Here is a 17,329-nt window from a genome sequence, read left to right as displayed (position 1 = left end):
CTCTACGCCATCCATCGGATCGGCATCACCCTCTTAGCCTGCCATCGGATCGCCAGCACCCTCTACGCCAGCCACCTGATCGGCATCACCCTCTTAGCCTGCCAACGGATCGCCAGCACCCTCTACGCCAGCCATCGGATCGCCAGCACCCTTTTCGCCTGCCACCTGATCGCCAGCACCCTCTTATCCTGCCACCTGATCGCCAGCACCCTCTTATCCTGCCACCTTATCGCTAGTACCCTCTCCTCCTGCCATCGGATCGCCAGCACCCTCTACGCCAGCCATCGGATCGCCAGCACCCTCTACGCCAGCCACCTGATCGCCAGCACCCTCTTATCCTGCCACGTGATCGCCAGCACCCTCTTATCCTGCCACCGGATCGCCAGCACCCTCTTATCCTGCCACCGGATCGCCAGCATCCTCTTATCCTGCCACCTGATCGCTAGTACCCTCTCCTCCTGCAACCGGATCGGCATCACCCTCTACGCCATCCACTCAACACAAAAACTGCTATTTCCCAAAACAGCAGCCGTTTTTTCTAAAACAACAGTTTTTAAAACTCCGCTGTTTTTTTTGGAATCGTGGTTGCTATTTCGAGAACTGCTCTACAGAGAACTCCTCATATGAGGTACACCCGGATCGCCAACACCCTCTTCGCCTGCCACAGGATCGCCAACACCCTCTTCGCCTGCCACTGGATCGCCAACACCCTCTTCGCCTGCCACTGGAACGCCAACACCCTCTTCGCCTGCCACTGGATCGTCAACACCCTCTTCGCCTGCCACTGGATCGCCAACACCCTAATAACCTGCCATCGGATCGCCAACACCCTCTTAACCTGCAACCGGATCGCCAACACCCTCTTAACCTGCCACCGGATCGCCAAGACCCTCTATGCCATCCATCGGATCGCCAAGACCCTCTACGCCATCCATCGGATCGCCATCAACATCTACGCCATCCATCGAATCGCCATCACCCTCTACGCCATCCATCGGATCGCCATCACCCTCTACGCCATCCATCGGATCGGCATCACCCTCTACGCCATCCATCGGATCTGCATCACCCTCTTAGCCTGCCATCGGATCGCCAGCACCCTCTACGCCAGCCACCTGATCGGCATCACCCTCTTAGCCTGCCAACGGATCGCCAGCACCCTCTACGCCAGCCATCGGATCGCCAGCACCCTTTTCGCCTGCCACCTGATCGCCAGCACCCTCTTATCCTGCCACCTGATCGCCAGCACCCTCTTATCCTGCCACCTGATCGCCAGTACCCTCTCCTCCTGCCACCGGATCGCCATCACCCTCTTATCCTGCCACCTTATCGCTAGTACCCTCTCCTCCTGCCATCGGATCGCCAGCACCCTCTACGCCAGCCATCGGATCGCCAGCACCCTCTACGCCAGCCACAGGATCGCCAACACCCTCTTCGCCTGCCACTGGATCGCCAACACCCTCTTCGCCTGCCACTGGAACGCCAACACCCTCTTCGCCTGCCACTGGATCGTCAACACCCTCTTCGCCTGCCACTGGATCGCCAACACCCTAATAACCTGCCATCGGATCGCCAGCACCCTCTTATCCTGCCACCGGATCGCCAGCACCCTCTTATCCTGCCACCGGATCGCCAGCACCCTCTTATCCTGCCACCGGATCGCCAGCACCCTCTTATCCTGCCACCTGATCGCTAGTACCCTCTCCTCCTGCCACCGGATCGCCAACACCCTCTACGCCATCCATCGGATCGGCATCACCCTCTTAGCCTGCCATCGGGTCGCCACCACCCTCTACGCCAGCCATCGGATCGCCAGCACCCTCTACGCCAGCCATCGGATCGCCAGCACCCTTTTCGCCTGCCACCGGATCGCCAGCACCCTCTTATCCTGCCACCTGATCGCCAGCACCCTCTTATCCTGCCACCTGATCGCCAGCACCCTCTTATCCTGCCACCTGATCGCCAGCACCCTCCTATCCTGCCACCTGATCGCTAGTACCCTCTCCTCCTGCCACCGGATCGCCAACACCCTCTACGCCATCCATCGGATCGGCATCACCCTCTTAGCCTGCCATCGGGTCGCCAGCACCCTCTACGCCAGCCATCGGATCGCCAGCACCCTCTACGCCAGCCATTGGATCGCCAGCACCCTTTTCGCCTGCCACCGGATCGCCAGCACCCGCTTATCCTGCCACCGGATCGCCAGCACCCTCTTATCCTGCCACCGGATCGCCAGCACCCTCTTATCCTGCCACCGGATCGCCAGCACCCTCTTATCCTACCACCTGATCGCTAGTACCCTCTCCTCCTGCCACCGGATCGCCAACACCCTCTACGCCATCCATCGGATCTTCTTTGTCTTTCAGTAGGTCGAGCAATGAGGATATGTCGAATGTAAGTAGGTCTTCTTCATGATCCCAGGACATGCCAAGGACTTTGAGCAGGTTAGAGCTTGACACCTTGCCGAGTTGTTTTACTGGTGTACTATCTTCAGTCCATAAATCGGCTAATTCTCGGCAGTTGGTCACCCATTTCCTCAGATTCATGCCAGCGTGACTGAATATCTCTCTTGAAACGCGATATACTTCCTTGGATTCGTCAACGGTCTCTCCCCCCGTGACTAAATCGTCGACGTAGAGTCGTTTCGCCAACATGTCGCTGATTTCAGGATACTGGTGTTCATACTTTTTGAAATGACATCGTAGAGTGGCTGCTAATAGGAACGGACTGGAGGCGACCCCAAATAGAACCCTTGTCATTCCAGTGGATGATTTCCAACGGCTCATCTGTCTTTGGCATAGTCTTTATCCATAGGAAACGGACATAATCTCTGTCAATAGGGTCGAGATATATCTGGAGGAATGCTTTCTCGACATCACTCATCAGGGCGACTCGGTACTGTCTAAACTGGATCAGAATGGTTAGTAAGTCTGGAACCAGGCTGGGCCCAACATGCAGGCAAGAGTTGAGCGAAGGGAAACCCTTCTCATGTGCCGAGGCGTCGTGTACTATTCTCAATTTCGTGGTAGACTTGTCATCTCGGATGACAGGGAAATGAGGCAAGTAGTGTAGCCCTTCCTTTTGGTTTATGTTTTGCTCAGGAACGTATTCTGCGAAGCCTTGGTCCAACATCTCAGATACAGCGTCTTGATATCTCATATAGAGGACAGGATCTTGTTTTAGCTTCTTGACTAAGCCTTCTAGCCTCCTTTTGGATAGGGCCATATTGCTGCCAATTTTATCTTGACTGTTCTTCCATGGTAGTCGAACTGTATATCTTCCGGCGTCGAAAGTGAGAGTCTTCTCGTGGTTAACCAATACTTCGTCTTCAGACTTCGATGATACTGATTCCTCTGTTATTCCAAGAGACTCAATCTCCCAAAAGGCTTTTAATGACGCTGCTATCTCGGTCTCTTGAACGCTGACTTTCATGACTTGGATAGAATTAACAGATGACGACATACTTTGTGCCCCATGAACCGACCAGCCAAAGATGCTTTTCACCGCTACCAAAGACCCGTCCATGCGCTTATTCTCTCCGGTATTTAATGCCCAGAAGTAGTCGACTCCGATCAATACCAGGACCTCTTGCGGAACTGGTATCCCATTGACCTCGGTAATATCGCTCAGGGGTAGATTACTGTCTTCCATATACCTCCGAATTCCTTTCCCAGGTACCGTGACCATCGCTCCGCTAATGATTGGTACTTCTAAGGCTTCAATATCCGCAAACGCCTCAGGATTTGTAGTACTTCTCAACGTCAGTTTCACCCTTTTTCTGGTAACTCGTTCAGGTTTCTCTTTCCCAAAGGGAAATACATCAACAACTTCTTCCTTTACGTCTGGAAGGTTTAGACGGCGTCGCAAATTCCCTTGAATGAACGTTCCTTCGCTGCCTCCGTCGAAAAGGCATCTGACCGGTACTCTGGAGTTTTCACCCTCTGCGTATGCGAGTAGTATAGAGCCGCACTTCCTACCTCCGTAGGTGTAGAATGTAGGTGTAGAGTGTAGGTGTAGAATTTCAAGGTCACCCTCTCGCCACGCCCACTTGGGAAACAGCGCCCCCTGGAAAACTCGCGCGCGCCCCCTGGCGCGCCCCCTCGCGGGAAAACTCCCGCGCGCCCCCTGGCGGCTGCGCCCCCTCGCGGGAAAACTCGCGCGCGCCCCCTCGCGGGAAAACTCGCGCGCCCCCTCGCGGGAAAACCCTGCGCGGGAATCTGGCAGTCCTGTCTACAACTGTCTCTGTGACGTCATTGGCGGGAAAATCTACAACTGTATTTGTGACGTCATTGGCGGGAAAACACCGTGCGCCGCCTATTGGGAAACTCCTCCCTTCTACAACTGTATCTGTGACGTCATTTGAAGAATTGTATTTGTGACGTCATTGATAAGAGACGAGAATGGATAGCTTTAAACGTACATGGCCAAGGGTTAATGATAGGCTGGAAGTTGCGCAATCCATTGTAATTTTTAGTTTGACTCAAAATTTTAACCTTTTTTTTCAAGGAGTTTACTTTGATTATGGTATTGTTTTTAATGGTAATTAAAAGTCAGTCTCTTCTACAACTGTGACGTCATAGATAAGAGACGATAAAAACTTTAAACGTACATTGCCAAGGCTTAAATCTTCTACAATTGTAGCTGTGACGTCATTGATAAGAGACGAGAATGGATAGATTTAATACATTGCCAAGGGTTAATGATAGGTCTCTGCTGGATGGTAATTAAAAGGTACACGTAAAAGCGTAATTAATATATAAGAAATTCATCTTAGACGCAATAGTAGAAAGCGTAATTAGTCTCTGAATGTAGAGTTATACTTACAAAAGGAACAAAGATTTGTCAGCCCAAACGGAATCAAATACCAGTACTTAGTTTCAAAATACAATCACAGAAAAGTAAGCGTGTGAAAATACTCTCCTTTCAAATCTATCGCATTCAAAACAATACACATTTAATTTTCTATTAGTATCGTACTAAAACCAACGCTGGAGGCAGAGGTTACCCCGTTTACAGACCAACACCAAATGTCAGGACTCGTCCTAACGTGTCTAAACCTAACCTACCTCCAAGTTATAACGAAGTTATCACTGATTCAAAATAAATCACCGATAGGTTAGTAGTGGTTTGAAAGCAATTACCTATACTAAACCAGACTATTTTGGTAAAGATGTCGTACTTGCAATGGTTTAATAGTAGCAAAATTTCTTCCAACATATAAATGTTTAAGGGATTTGTTTTTTCCAGCTAAATCGGCATCGAAATCTGAAAGGACTCGACTTTAATTTGAGCTGTTAGATTGTCATACCTTTTGAAATAACTAGTTTTTCAGGCATTTTCCTCCTGTCGTATGTTTATATTTATTACCAACGTTCCAATCAAGGTACTAGAACCTATTTTGTTATTCCCTATTGAGGACTGATACGGGTGTAGAGTTATACTTACAAAAGGAACAAAGATTTGACAGCTCAAACGGAATCAAATACCAGTACTTAGTTTCAAAATACAATCACAGAAAAGTAAGCGTGTGTAAATACTCTCCTTTCAAATCATTCGTATTCAAAACAATTCACATCTAATTTTTCTATTAGTATCGTACTAAAGTCAACGTTAGAGGCAGAGGCTACCCCGTTTACAGGCCAACACCAAACGCCAGGACTCGTCCTAACGTGTCTAAACCTAACCTACCTCCAAGTTATAACGTTATTACGTAAGGTGGCGAGAAGAAATTCCACCACAGAATTTGTATTAGTCTTAGACGTCGATATGATGCCCAACTATAACCTCCACGAAATGTTCCTGGAGTATGCCTGAGAAAATAGGCTCTTTCTCGAATCTCGAAAAGATGATAAAACTGTTTACGTTGTACCCGCATTCGAAATGAAAGAAATAGCCCAAATACCCAAGGATAAAACGGACAACGTTTGGAAATGATGGGCGCCCACCTCTTTTACATCGAGCTTTGTTGGAAATGTCAGAAACATATTGACTACGAAGCCTGGTATAGAGAACCAATGACTAATAAGTTAGCTGTCATTTTTGAAGTCTTGTGGAGAGATCCTTGGGAACCTTCTTCTTCAGCAGAAATTCAGCGCCTTATCATGATGAAAGGTTTAGACAATATGACTTTAATTTAAAAGTCAAGTAAGACCAAGATACCACCGTGTGTAGAAAGAAGAAACCATCGATAACTAACCCATTGATTGATATCTTTGTAGGTTTGCGAATTACACGTTGTAAGATACTAATTTTCAGTTTTAAATAACGCTTTTTGTCATCCATTATGGCCTGAAAATGGCCAACTCATTCCATAAAGAAAAGGATACCGATCAAGAAAAGAGCCGTATCTTATTTCGACAGTTCAAAACTGAACTAAAGGAAAAATATCCAGACTCCTCCAGGAGGTGCTACTGATCTCGAAGCTTCCATTTACATGAAAAACAAAGAAGTAATTTATCAGGTTAGTTTTAAAGAGTAAGTAAAAAGAAAATCAAATCTACCTTCCATTGTGTATAAAAACACTGGTCCCGGAAGCTTTGGAACAGATTTTGGCTGTTATGAAAAAACTGTCTCCATTGAGGAACTCTATTTAGATAATATAGGAGTTAAATGGTGTATAGTCGTACAAGTTATTCTTATAATGACGTTATTTAATGTAAAGATTTGTATTTTAAAACAGGGATTTTGCTCATAAACTTGCATTGGTTTTGATAAGTAATCCAAATGTACCTTTTCATACTTTGGACCTATCAAATAACCTAAAAGAAGATAAAGGTAATATAAGTAGTAAGTTACCACACTTTTAGGCATGCAAATTAGCCGAAAATGATCCAAATTTGCATAATTCAGAAATCCCACTTTTGACTATGCAAATTAGGATCTAAATTTGTATAATTCAGAGATCCGACCTTAAACCATGCAAATGAAGCGAAAATGATTATAATTTGCATAATTCAGAATCCCACGCCTGTCAATCAAATGCGAGTCACGTGAGAGTCACGTGTGGTGTTGTGACGTAGGTAAAATTTGTAAGATATATCAGCAACAGGGTTTGAAATTATATTAGTTCGGGACAAAACGTAAAGCTATAATGAACTGGGAAAAACTACGGCTCGAAACTTTTAAAGATTACCCCGTTAGTAATATAAGACCGTCAGAGTTTGCGAAACATGGTTTTTATTATTTAAAGAAAGGCGACGCCGTTAAATGTTTTTATTGCGATATAACATTACATAGTTGGAAAGCTAATGATAAAGTAAATGAGGAGCATCGGAAATATTCCCCGGAATGCCCAATTGTGAAAGGGTTTTCGACATGCAACATACCTATACATTGTTCTATCGATGAGATAGGTAGAGATGTACCACCAACGGAGAAATACGTTTCAACTACAAGCAAACCCAAGACTGAAGAATATTGTAATAATAGATGTTGTATATTACGGGGTTTTGAGGTTGCAATTTCATATTCTTTTAGAGTTGGTACATTTCTTGTTTTTTTACCTATAACTATACCTATTGGGTTAATTACAGCATTGTGGACAAGGAATGACAGCTATGCGATATTAGGTTTATACCCTTTAATGTTACCATATATACTACCGGATTTATTTTTAATAAGATCAGGATTGTGTCTATATTGTAAAAAACAAATCAACAAGATTAATTTTTAAAAAAGGATTGTGTCAATGGTGTAAAAAAGAAATCAAAGGATGAAATAAATTTTTTAAAAAACAATGTTTATTTGTATTGATTACATCACGATTAAATTCTGCGATAAACATTCCAAAAATTTGGAAATAAATTTAAAAAGCGTGTTTCCATCTGTTCCAAGTCTTGACGATGATAATAATCAACAGCGTCTTTTGAAAACACATTAAAAGTGGGGTCATACGCTAATATTAGGTGTCCATCTCTATCTCTATCTTCCAAAATATCTGGAAGATATGGAGATCTTGTAATGAGAGTAAATTTATTTTTAAATTTTTCGAAAGTGAAAGTTAAAAACATTAAAGAATACCTATATCTATGCAATTCTTCAATAACTACGTTAATATATAATAACTTTAACAAATTAATAGTATAACTAATAGGTGTAATAATATATATATTCCAGGGGGTGTCATTGTGTTGTCTGTTCTTTATGATCAAACTAGTGTTGAATTCATACAAAAGTTTTATAATTGCAGTATTTAATACCGATTCAACACTAGCTTGATCGTGACAAACGTATCCTAGAACGTGCGCTGCTGCATTCGAATCTTGACATTGATCAAGTTCATTAGGGTCGTATTTATGTATACTTCCTAGTTTACATTCCGTACTAAAAACGTAGCGTCCACAATTTCTGGTGTCGATAGAGGCCAATTCCGCCCATTCACCACCATCATTTCGTGTGCGATAATATACACTTCGGTAGTAAGATACTTTAACGGTGTTGATAGTCCACAAGTTTTTAAACATTTCGCGACGTACAAGTTGATTAATAACATGCTTTGATATTTGATTGTTTCCTTCAAACTTTATACGATTGTTCTCAATTTCGATCAAACATAATGTACCTAATCGAGGTATCGCGTTTGCACCTTCTGATTTAATACTAATAGGTTTGTAACACACGTAACTCGAAAACCGATGATTTACATTTTTACGTGATTCAACAGCAAAAACGTTCGGTACGTCCATTTTGAATTTTTATTTCACCAAAAGGTTCACTATCTTGTAAAGTATAATTGACAGCGTTCTTTCTGGGGTTAAATTCTGTGAAAATAATTCCAAAAACTTGGAAATGAATATAACAGTTTTTGTTCTATTTTTTGCAACTCTAGGCGTGCATAATCAATAGCGTCTTTTGAAAATACTTTAAAAGTGGGGTCATATATTAAACCGATTTTATCTCTCAAAATTCTTGGAATATTTTTAGATTCTGTAAAGAGATTAAATTTTATTTTCATTTTTTCGAAAGTGAAAGTTAAATCCATTAACGAATGATTAAAGTTATGCAATTCTTCAATAACTACGTTAATATATAATAACTTTATCACATTAACAGTATAACTAATACGGGGATCACCATTAATATAATAGAAGTAATCATAATTGCCATTTTTATCCTTTATGATCAAACGAGTGTTAAATTCATACAAAAGTTTTATAATTGCTGTGTTTAATACCGATTCAACACTCGCTTGATCGTGACACACATACCCTAAAACGTACGCTGCTTGACTCGAATGTTGACATTGATCAAGTTCATGAGGGTAGTATTTATGTAAACGTCCTAGTTTACACTCCGTAGTCAAGATGTAACGTCCGCAATCCCTGGTATCGATCGAGACTACATCTCTCCAAAAATCATATCGGTTACGAGATACTTTAACAATGTTGTTGGTCCACAAGTTTTTTAACATTTCACTGTGTACAAGTTGAGCAATAGCATACTTCGATATTAGATTGTTTCCTTCAAACTTTTTACGATTGTCCTCAATTTCGATCAGGCATAACGTACCTAACCGAGGTATCGCGTTCGCAGCTTGTGATTTAATACAAAAAGCTTCGCCACACGCGTAACTCGAAAATCGATAATTTATATTGTTACTTGAACCAAAAACCATGTGATGCATGCATTCTCCAACCCCGGAATCCATTTTTTGAATTTTTATTTCACTAAAAGGTAAATGATGGTTCACTATCTTGCAAATCCTTACCAATCCCAATCTTCACCTTCAAGTTCTAGGAAAGATGGATTGGCATTTTGAAAATCTTCGTAAGATTTATTGCTGGCATTCTTTGAAAAAATCACTTCAGACACGTTATCAAGTGTTTCTTCGTCACAAAATTCATCGTTTATAAAAATACAGTATCGAGTCAAATAAAATTTCCTCTTAAATGTAGACAAGTTATCTGATAAGGATGATAATGAGTAATTGCCGAACCGTAAAGAATTGATTACAACTTTTATATATAACAGCTTCATGAAATTTGTGGTGAAGCTGTTAGATGTTGCGTAATTCCTACGAAATGGGTTTTTATACGTCAGCGTAGAGTTGAATTCGTAAGTGATTTTAACAATAGCCGTGTTAAGCACTGCTTGAACAGCGTCGCTGTCGTGACAAACGTATCCCAGAACGTAGGCCGCCTCTTCACGATGTTGACAACGCCAGTTTTGTTTTTTATAGTACTTGTGAATCCGACCTAATTTACATGTAGTAGTCGGTACGTGCTGACCACAATTTACTGTATCAATTGGTTTTAGAAATGTCCAAGCATATCTATAAGAATACCAAGATAGTTCTACAACATAACACTCAAACTTGTTTTTCAAAATTTCTTCGCAAACGAGTTTTCTAATCACGGTATGGGTTATTTTATACTTTTGCGCAAATTTCTGACGATTGTCTTCAATTTCGATTAAACATAATGTACCCAACCGAGGAACAATAGTTTTGCAATCGTTATCGACTTTTAAAATGTTTGATAGGTTGAACGAACAAATTTCCTTCATTTGTGTTTACGGAAAGAGCAGAGATAGTAATTTGGTTCCTCTTCACTATCCCAATATGAACACTCTTTTTCTTGACGTTGGTTTTTGTAACAAAACTGATTACAGTTTATACAAAAAAAACTATTGTCCAAAATCGCGTAAGCGTTTTCAATATTGCTAATTAACACTTTACCGTACTGTTTGTATATAGCCCGTTTAAATTTAACGCACTCGGTATTCACACAGTAATGAATTTCACCACCAATAGATGAGAAACTAGCAATATCGTCTTTTTCACAAAAAAGACAGTTTAGATCCTGACCACTCTGTAACTCAGTTTGGCCTGTGGTATTTAATTCCGAAAATTGTTTTTCATTCAAGTCTGAAAAGTAATAATATCTTATAAGAAACACGCACGTTGTGAGGGCCTCTTTTAAAATTATACATTTATAATATGCACCCTTCTTAAAACGACTGATAAATATTTTTCGATAGGGACGCTCATTAATATGGACCCTTCTTTAAAGTCGTTAATACATAAAAAACCAACAGTTAAATATTTTTCTAAGAAAACCAGGGATGACCTCGACGCTCATTACAAATTCCTAACTAGACTTCTTAAGCTAACAACCTTGAAAATTTCATATATAAACTGAACGGATTTCAAAGTTTCACATCATAACGCAAAAAAACTTTAAGTTTGAAAATATCTTCAAAGTCTAGAGTACTACTAGAAAAAATGTGTCCAGCAAAATCTTTTGACTCAAACGCTGTTCAACCGGCTGAGGAATTGTAAGTTATTTTAGCTAACAAGTTAAAATTATTTTTTAATACCGGATCTATTTTATATATAGCGCTCTACCCCAACTCTGGGATATCGATGATGAATTGGAAGTTGATCCAATCATCATCCTCGAGGAAGATGATATCCCAGATGGAGTGGAGGAGGAAATAAACGAATTAATCGCGAATTTTGATATGTTCGCCGAAGCGGACGACCCGGATGTGGTCTCTACGGAATCATCTGAAGAAACGTAAGTTTTTTTGTCTTATATCTAGCAAGATATATACTAATACTGTTTTATATAGCGCATCCGAAAGTGATGACGAGAATGAAAATGCATTTTATTCAGATACCGAAGATGTAGAAATTAATTTAGAGTAAGCTAAAAAACTATTTTGTTAATTTTAATCGAAATTAATATAGATTTTTACAGCGCCATGTATTCTTATATTACTCCCTGTTCATCCTGTAACCACTTCCAATATAATTTTCGTACCTTTTCCGGAATAATAAATACTAATACTATATCCTTTAAATTATTTTACTGCATGAACCACAACTGTATTCTCTACCATACATTAATTTGTCTCAGCTGGATGGAAGGACAATTCCATCCAGTTAATATCTATCAAACATCCACTAACTCTTACTACATTAACAACGCCCATCTTCCTAAATCCTACAATTACTTTCTACAAGAAGACCTACACGCCACGGATGACGAAATTGATCTAAAGTAAGTTAAAAAACCTTTTTTGTTTTAAAAAACCGATTTTACTTATATATTTTTTATTATAGCTACATGTACTCTCGAATCACCCCCTGTCCTCGCTGTAAAAACTACTCTCCAACGAACTATTCTCTGTCAATCCAATATCAACTTCAAACTACGCACTACAAGCTCTACTTCTGCAACCACGAAGACTGTCCTCTCTATCAATCAATTATCTGTCTCAACTACTATGAATATTACTTGCCTATTGACCTTCTTCTCAATTCTAGATTCGCTTCACCTCTCTATCTTAGAAATATTCCTAATTATGTCTATCAAATAAATGAATAAAATATATATATAAGTTTTTAAGAAAAAATGTCTCGTCATTTATATGAAGCTTAAACATTCTATTAAAAATCCCCACTAAAATACGAACACTGTAACCAATGTTTTTCAAGAGCCTCTCGAATATCAAAAATTAAAGCTAGGAAAGTTGTTATCCTTGACAACGCCTTATAATAATTCTTTAAATAGTAGAAATCTAGGGGAAAACTTTATCATTTTCTTTTAACGCTTCATCCGAGAAAGTCTTAAAAAACATGGGTATCCCAGAAGATAATCCTCAGCCGCAGTTACAGGAGATGGACTCTCTGTAAGCTAAAAGTTTACTAGTTGTTTTTAAGCTTCTAGTTTCTTAAGAGTGTTTTTTTATAGAACCCAAGTACCGTTAGAAATTACCGCAGCTTTAGCGGTAGAAAGGGCATCTGCAGGGTAAGTGATATTTGTACCATTAAAAACTATAGTTAAGTAAAAGTAGCTATGTATTTTAGAATCTTCGAAACTCATTCATACGTATTCGTACCGTGCTGCGTTTGTAAAGGAAGAGAGGTGTCTGAAATCGATAGAAATATTTCAAAGGCTTTCTATTGTAGAACTCTATCCTGTCCCCGCTATAATAAGATAGTGGGTATTTGCTTCCCCGTTTTTATGGTTAATATTCATTACCCCTGTCGCGGCCATCCCGATGATATTAATACGGCATTTATGGAAATTTTTGATTATCCTTTAAATGTTTAACTCTTTTTCTAAAAAATATTAACTTTTTCCAAATATATACCATTTATTATTGTTGTATTTTAATTTTACATGTTATTAAAAGATTTTTTAAAATTCAATTAAACAGTACGAAATCATTTGTTGAATGCTTAAAACACATTGAATATTTTGAGGATTACGTAAATTATTTTCGTAAGATTTTAACAGATCGGTTAAATTTAACGTGCTGCAAAATGCGTGTAAGGTAGTTTTATACTCGCGTTTAACATCCAATAGTTTTTTTTCAAAATCACCCAAAAGAATTCGAAAGGTGAGTAGCATATTTTTTATGAAAATTCTTTGATTAATAATAAAGTTAATATGGGTTGAAATAAACCCGTTCATGGGGTCTTGCATAATAAGCGCAAATACTTCGGGTTTAATTGTTACTGGAACGCTTTCGTCATACGTAAAGACAAGACCCAAATTCGTAATAGATATATAGATGTTTTGACAACGTAAAAATTTAATTGACGATTTCTGCATACAGGCCGCGAATTCAGATTTACGTTTGTTCAAGATGTACCATATTTTATACGGTATTAAAATAAAGTTTCCACTTTCAACAATAACTGTTGGTTCTACGTCTCTTCCCCGCGGACAAACAGTTACCGTTACACCGCTTTTTGTTAAGTGTAAGTTCAAATCGCGAAACATAGCCATATTTTTATAAAAATAGTATTACTCACAACACATCACGGGTATTTTTATTCAGGAACGAGCAGTGCAGTTTCAAACATTTACTTTCGATTGACTTTCCTAACAAAAACTCGGGGTCTTTTTATAGTAAAATATCTCCACTTAAAAATTCCATAATATTACCCTTAAGCGATAGAAATTCTTATACCTGATAATTACGAGAAAATAAAAACCTTGGGAGAATTCACACGTGATTTTTGAAAGTATAATTTTGACCCTTCGACCTTTTTCCAAAAAATATCATCCATTTTAAGATCGGAGCACCTTTCCCCCGAAAAATCCCTGTTTAAATTCCCACACTTTTTCGTTTTTTATAAAACCATTAAATACCAATTAAAGCTTTCCATCTGTGTAGGACGTGTATTGGAAAGCGTCTTTTAGCCTTCTACATAAACTCCACCCAAATCGAAGCAAAAAATACTTCTCGGTAATTACACCCAGGTGTATCGTATAAAAAAGCAATTATTTTTTTGATACAATGTAATTTAAAAAATATATTTTGTAACCTAGGGGAATTCAGGTGTTCCAATCGTATATCTAATATCATTAAAAAGTATACCCGCAGCCAGATAAAAAAGGCAATTATTTTTGATACATTGTAATACAAAAAATATATTTTACAACCTAAAAGTATCATTAAGTATAATTAACGACTAGAATTCTCGGTAAATTACTTTTAAAAAATATATTTGATAACCTAGGGGTATCCAGGTGTTTGAAATCGTATACCCATCATTAAAAAGTATACCCACAGCCAGCAATTATTTTTGTTACATTGTATATACCTAGGGTATCATTAAGTATCATTAACGACGAGAATTCAAAATATATTTTATAACCAAGAGGTATCATTAAGTATCATTAACGACGAGAATTCAAAATATATTTTATAACCAAGAGGTATCATTAAGTATCATTAACGACGAGAATTCAAAATATATTTTTATAACCAAGAGGTATCGTATAATTATCCACGAGAATTCCAACTTTTAAAAAATTTTATAGAGGCTATAATTATCTACGAGAATTCCTATCGTAATTATTACTGGGAAAAAAATATTTTTAACCGTATAATTAAGCGTTCCCCGCGCGCTAGCGCGCGGGGACGCCGTGTGTCACCCCCCTCCCCCGGGGGCGGCAGGGGACGGTGTATATAAACTCTCGGGATTTTCGGATATTTCATTCGTTCTTCACTCGACGTTCGTTATGGCATCTTCATCTTCACTCGGTAAGCGAAAACTTAATATATCTGATGATGAAGAGGAGATAGATATTTTTGAGCAAATTAAAAACGTTAAAGAGGAAAATACTATCGAAAAAACCGGCATTGTCCCTCGATACGATATTAAACGAGGTTTAGCTAGTTACGTGACTTCATTACCAGCGTCGCATGACGATTTTTATTTCGATATTCAAATATACAAGTACGAGGATATAAAAGATAGAGATAATAAAGATATTTGGCAATGCGATGGAAGAAGATTAAGATTTGTCGCGTCTAAAGATAGCGTCGAATGTAAACAAATTCGATCTATCGTGAACAAGATCGCCAAGCATATCATCGATAATCCCGACAAGATCACGAAAAATTATTCGTTTTTTAACAAAAACGAATAATTAATCAATATGGAATCCCAATATCTATTACTCGTATATCTATTAACGTATCTATATATACTATATACCCAATATATCAATTACTACTACTATTTAACATAAAAAAAAGAAGACAATTATTACATGGTGGATGGGATAGATATGAGACTCGAAGTTAATAGATTATCTACGTTCAAGATATGGTCTGTCGAAGGTATTAGCGTGGATGACATGGCAGCTAGCGGTTTTTATTGCATTAGTCCTAAAACCGTTCGTTGTTTTTCTTGCCTTACCACCTTGACTGGATGGAGAGCCGACAATCATCCAATGGCTGTTCATGGCTACGAACAACCGTTATGCAGATTTGTTTTTCGGTCAGGAATGAGGTGTGGAAACGTTCCCATCGCTGGTCGTAATTTTTTCGAGGAAATTGAAAGGGACTACTCGGGACCGGAAAATCATCCTACCAGAGTACAACTAGCACCTTGCCCACACATGTTACAACACAGAGTCGAAATCGATTTAAAAGAAAAAGAAGAAAAACGAAAAAAAAATATATAAAACTCTAAACAATTTGATAAACTTACTCATTTAAAGATGAGTAGTTCGAGCGATTCCGAAAATGAAGAACCGCTAAATTTAAGCGTTAAAGCTAATCCTAAACAATTTTATACTTGCGAAAAAATATTAGATAAAAAATCAAGAAAATACAAATGTAATCAAGTAGAATGTAAAATTAAATTTAAAAATTTAGAACATATTAAATTAACCGAAGTAAACGAAACGTTTGTTAGTATAATTAATTCCATACTCTTTGAATTATTACGCAACCAGCAAGGATATAATAGAGTTAGATTTTGTATTCGTTCGGATGAGTTGGATAGTCCGATAAATTTAAGGTTTATGAATATTAATGAATTAACGGCTGAAAGAGTAATAGGAGCTATAAGTCAAGTTGCGCAATCAAATCGAAATTTCCATTTACAAAGCTCTTTAGTTTTTGACGTTATTTTTTTACATTGCGACGTACCCGTTGGACATCGATCAAAATCATTAAAAAATAGAAATATAGTAATTTTGGATACGTTTATAAAAACGAGTCCAAATTATATTTACATTGACAATACCGATAACTTATGTTTTGGAAGAGCTTTGGTGATAGGAATTTATTTGGCTGATAAGAGATTCGAAAAGAATACGAATGAAAAGTATCAACCAACGAACGAGTCAATTAATTATTTTAGAAAGATAAAAAAATGTAATCACCCCCTCCAAAAAGAAAAAGCGGAGCAATTATATAAAAACGCTAATATTTCTCCGGATACCGTTAATTTATTAGATATTCAAAATTTTCAAACTTACTTAAACGAATATCAAATTATTATATTCAGAGCTGATAATTTAGAAAAATATTTTGTCGGACCTTTCAAGGAAAAACAAATTTTTCTATTGTTAGTTAATGATCACGTGCATGTAGTTAAGGAATTGCATACAATGTTTGGCGGTATATCTTATTGTTCTAAATGTTTAAAAGTATTTCACGGAACTAATCAAAAGAATAATCACTTTTGCGAAACTCGAGTTAAATGTAGTAGATGTAGAACTTTAAATGTATTCCACGAAGATAAACTAATTAAACCTGTTAAATGTCGAAAATGCCATCGTTATTTTAAAGGAGAAGAATGTTTGAATTTTCATATATCTAACGGAACGTGCGATAACTTTAAAAGGTGTTTAAAATGCGGACTAGAACTGAAAGAAAAACACTCTTGCTCGAAACCATGTAAAAACTGTTTACGCGTACACGAGAGGAACCGTTGTTACGTTATGCCTCTTTCGAGAACGTACGAAAAAACCAGATATTGTTATTTCGATACCGAATCGATCGTTAAAAATAACGAACACGTCCCTGTCTTACTCGTAAGCGCTATGCAAGAAAATGAAGGGAACAATTACGA

The 17,329-nt window shown here is 38.7% G+C and overlaps 2 protein-coding genes and 2 long non-coding RNA genes across 9 annotated transcripts in view; 3 read left to right on the top strand and 1 right to left on the bottom strand.

The window, feature by feature from the left end:
* Positions 1 to 3,913, bottom strand: part of LOC149681241 (uncharacterized) — a 39,374-nt gene extending 35,461 nt beyond the window's left edge. The window contains exons 1-3 of the mRNA XM_089834489.1: positions 3,884 to 3,913; positions 2,780 to 3,834; positions 2,337 to 2,727 (exon numbers count right to left, since the gene is read on the bottom strand). Coding sequence (XP_089690615.1) covers positions 2,337 to 2,727; positions 2,780 to 3,834; positions 3,884 to 3,913 — 1,476 coding nt within the window. The remainder of the gene's footprint in view (positions 1 to 2,336; positions 2,728 to 2,779; positions 3,835 to 3,883) is intronic.
* A 783-nt stretch (positions 3,914 to 4,696) lies between these two features.
* On the top strand, positions 4,697 to 6,779 carry LOC149681240 (uncharacterized). Of its 4 annotated transcripts, none has more exons than XR_016365540.1 (4): positions 4,697 to 4,898; positions 4,970 to 5,115; positions 5,248 to 6,144; positions 6,219 to 6,670. It is a non-coding gene; the product is annotated as an uncharacterized LOC149681240 (long non-coding RNA). The 4 variants fall into 4 exon arrangements; XR_016365539.1 differs by having other exon boundaries at positions 4,698 to 4,898; positions 4,970 to 5,519; positions 5,592 to 6,144; XR_016365538.1 differs by adding an exon at positions 6,680 to 6,779 and having other exon boundaries at positions 4,699 to 4,898; positions 4,970 to 6,144; positions 6,219 to 6,612.
* Positions 6,780 to 6,786: 7 nt separating this feature from the next.
* LOC149681239 (uncharacterized) lies at positions 6,787 to 7,736 on the top strand. Its single transcript, XR_016365536.1, has 2 exons — positions 6,787 to 7,453; positions 7,533 to 7,736. It is a non-coding gene; the product is annotated as an uncharacterized LOC149681239 (long non-coding RNA).
* A 2,805-nt stretch (positions 7,737 to 10,541) lies between these two features.
* On the top strand, positions 10,542 to 13,121 carry LOC149681238 (uncharacterized). Of its 3 annotated transcripts, XR_016365535.1 has the most exons (7): positions 10,542 to 11,274; positions 11,337 to 11,516; positions 11,572 to 11,643; positions 11,700 to 12,002; positions 12,065 to 12,633; positions 12,696 to 12,752; positions 12,812 to 13,121. XR_016365535.1 is itself a non-coding variant. In XM_089834450.1 (5 exons), exons 1-5 carry the CDS (start codon positions 11,222 to 11,224, stop codon positions 12,327 to 12,329), a joined length of 714 nt encoding a protein of 237 aa, XP_089690576.1. In that variant the 5' UTR covers positions 10,542 to 11,221; the 3' UTR covers positions 12,330 to 13,121. The 3 variants fall into 3 exon arrangements, 2 of the variants coding, with proteins under 2 accessions (XP_089690576.1, XP_089690575.1); XM_089834450.1 differs by having other exon boundaries at positions 11,859 to 12,002; positions 12,065 to 13,121; XM_089834449.1 differs by having other exon boundaries at positions 12,065 to 13,121.
* Positions 13,122 to 17,329: the final 4,208 nt, after the last annotated feature.

Source organism: Phalangium opilio, unplaced genomic scaffold, assembly GCF_054372755.1.
Source record: "Phalangium opilio isolate 3A_F unplaced genomic scaffold, DU_Popi_V2 ptg000039l_1, whole genome shotgun sequence".
Classification (NCBI taxonomy): Eukaryota; Metazoa; Arthropoda; class Arachnida; order Opiliones; family Phalangiidae; genus Phalangium; species Phalangium opilio.
This window is presented reverse-complemented; position numbering and strand designations above follow the sequence as displayed.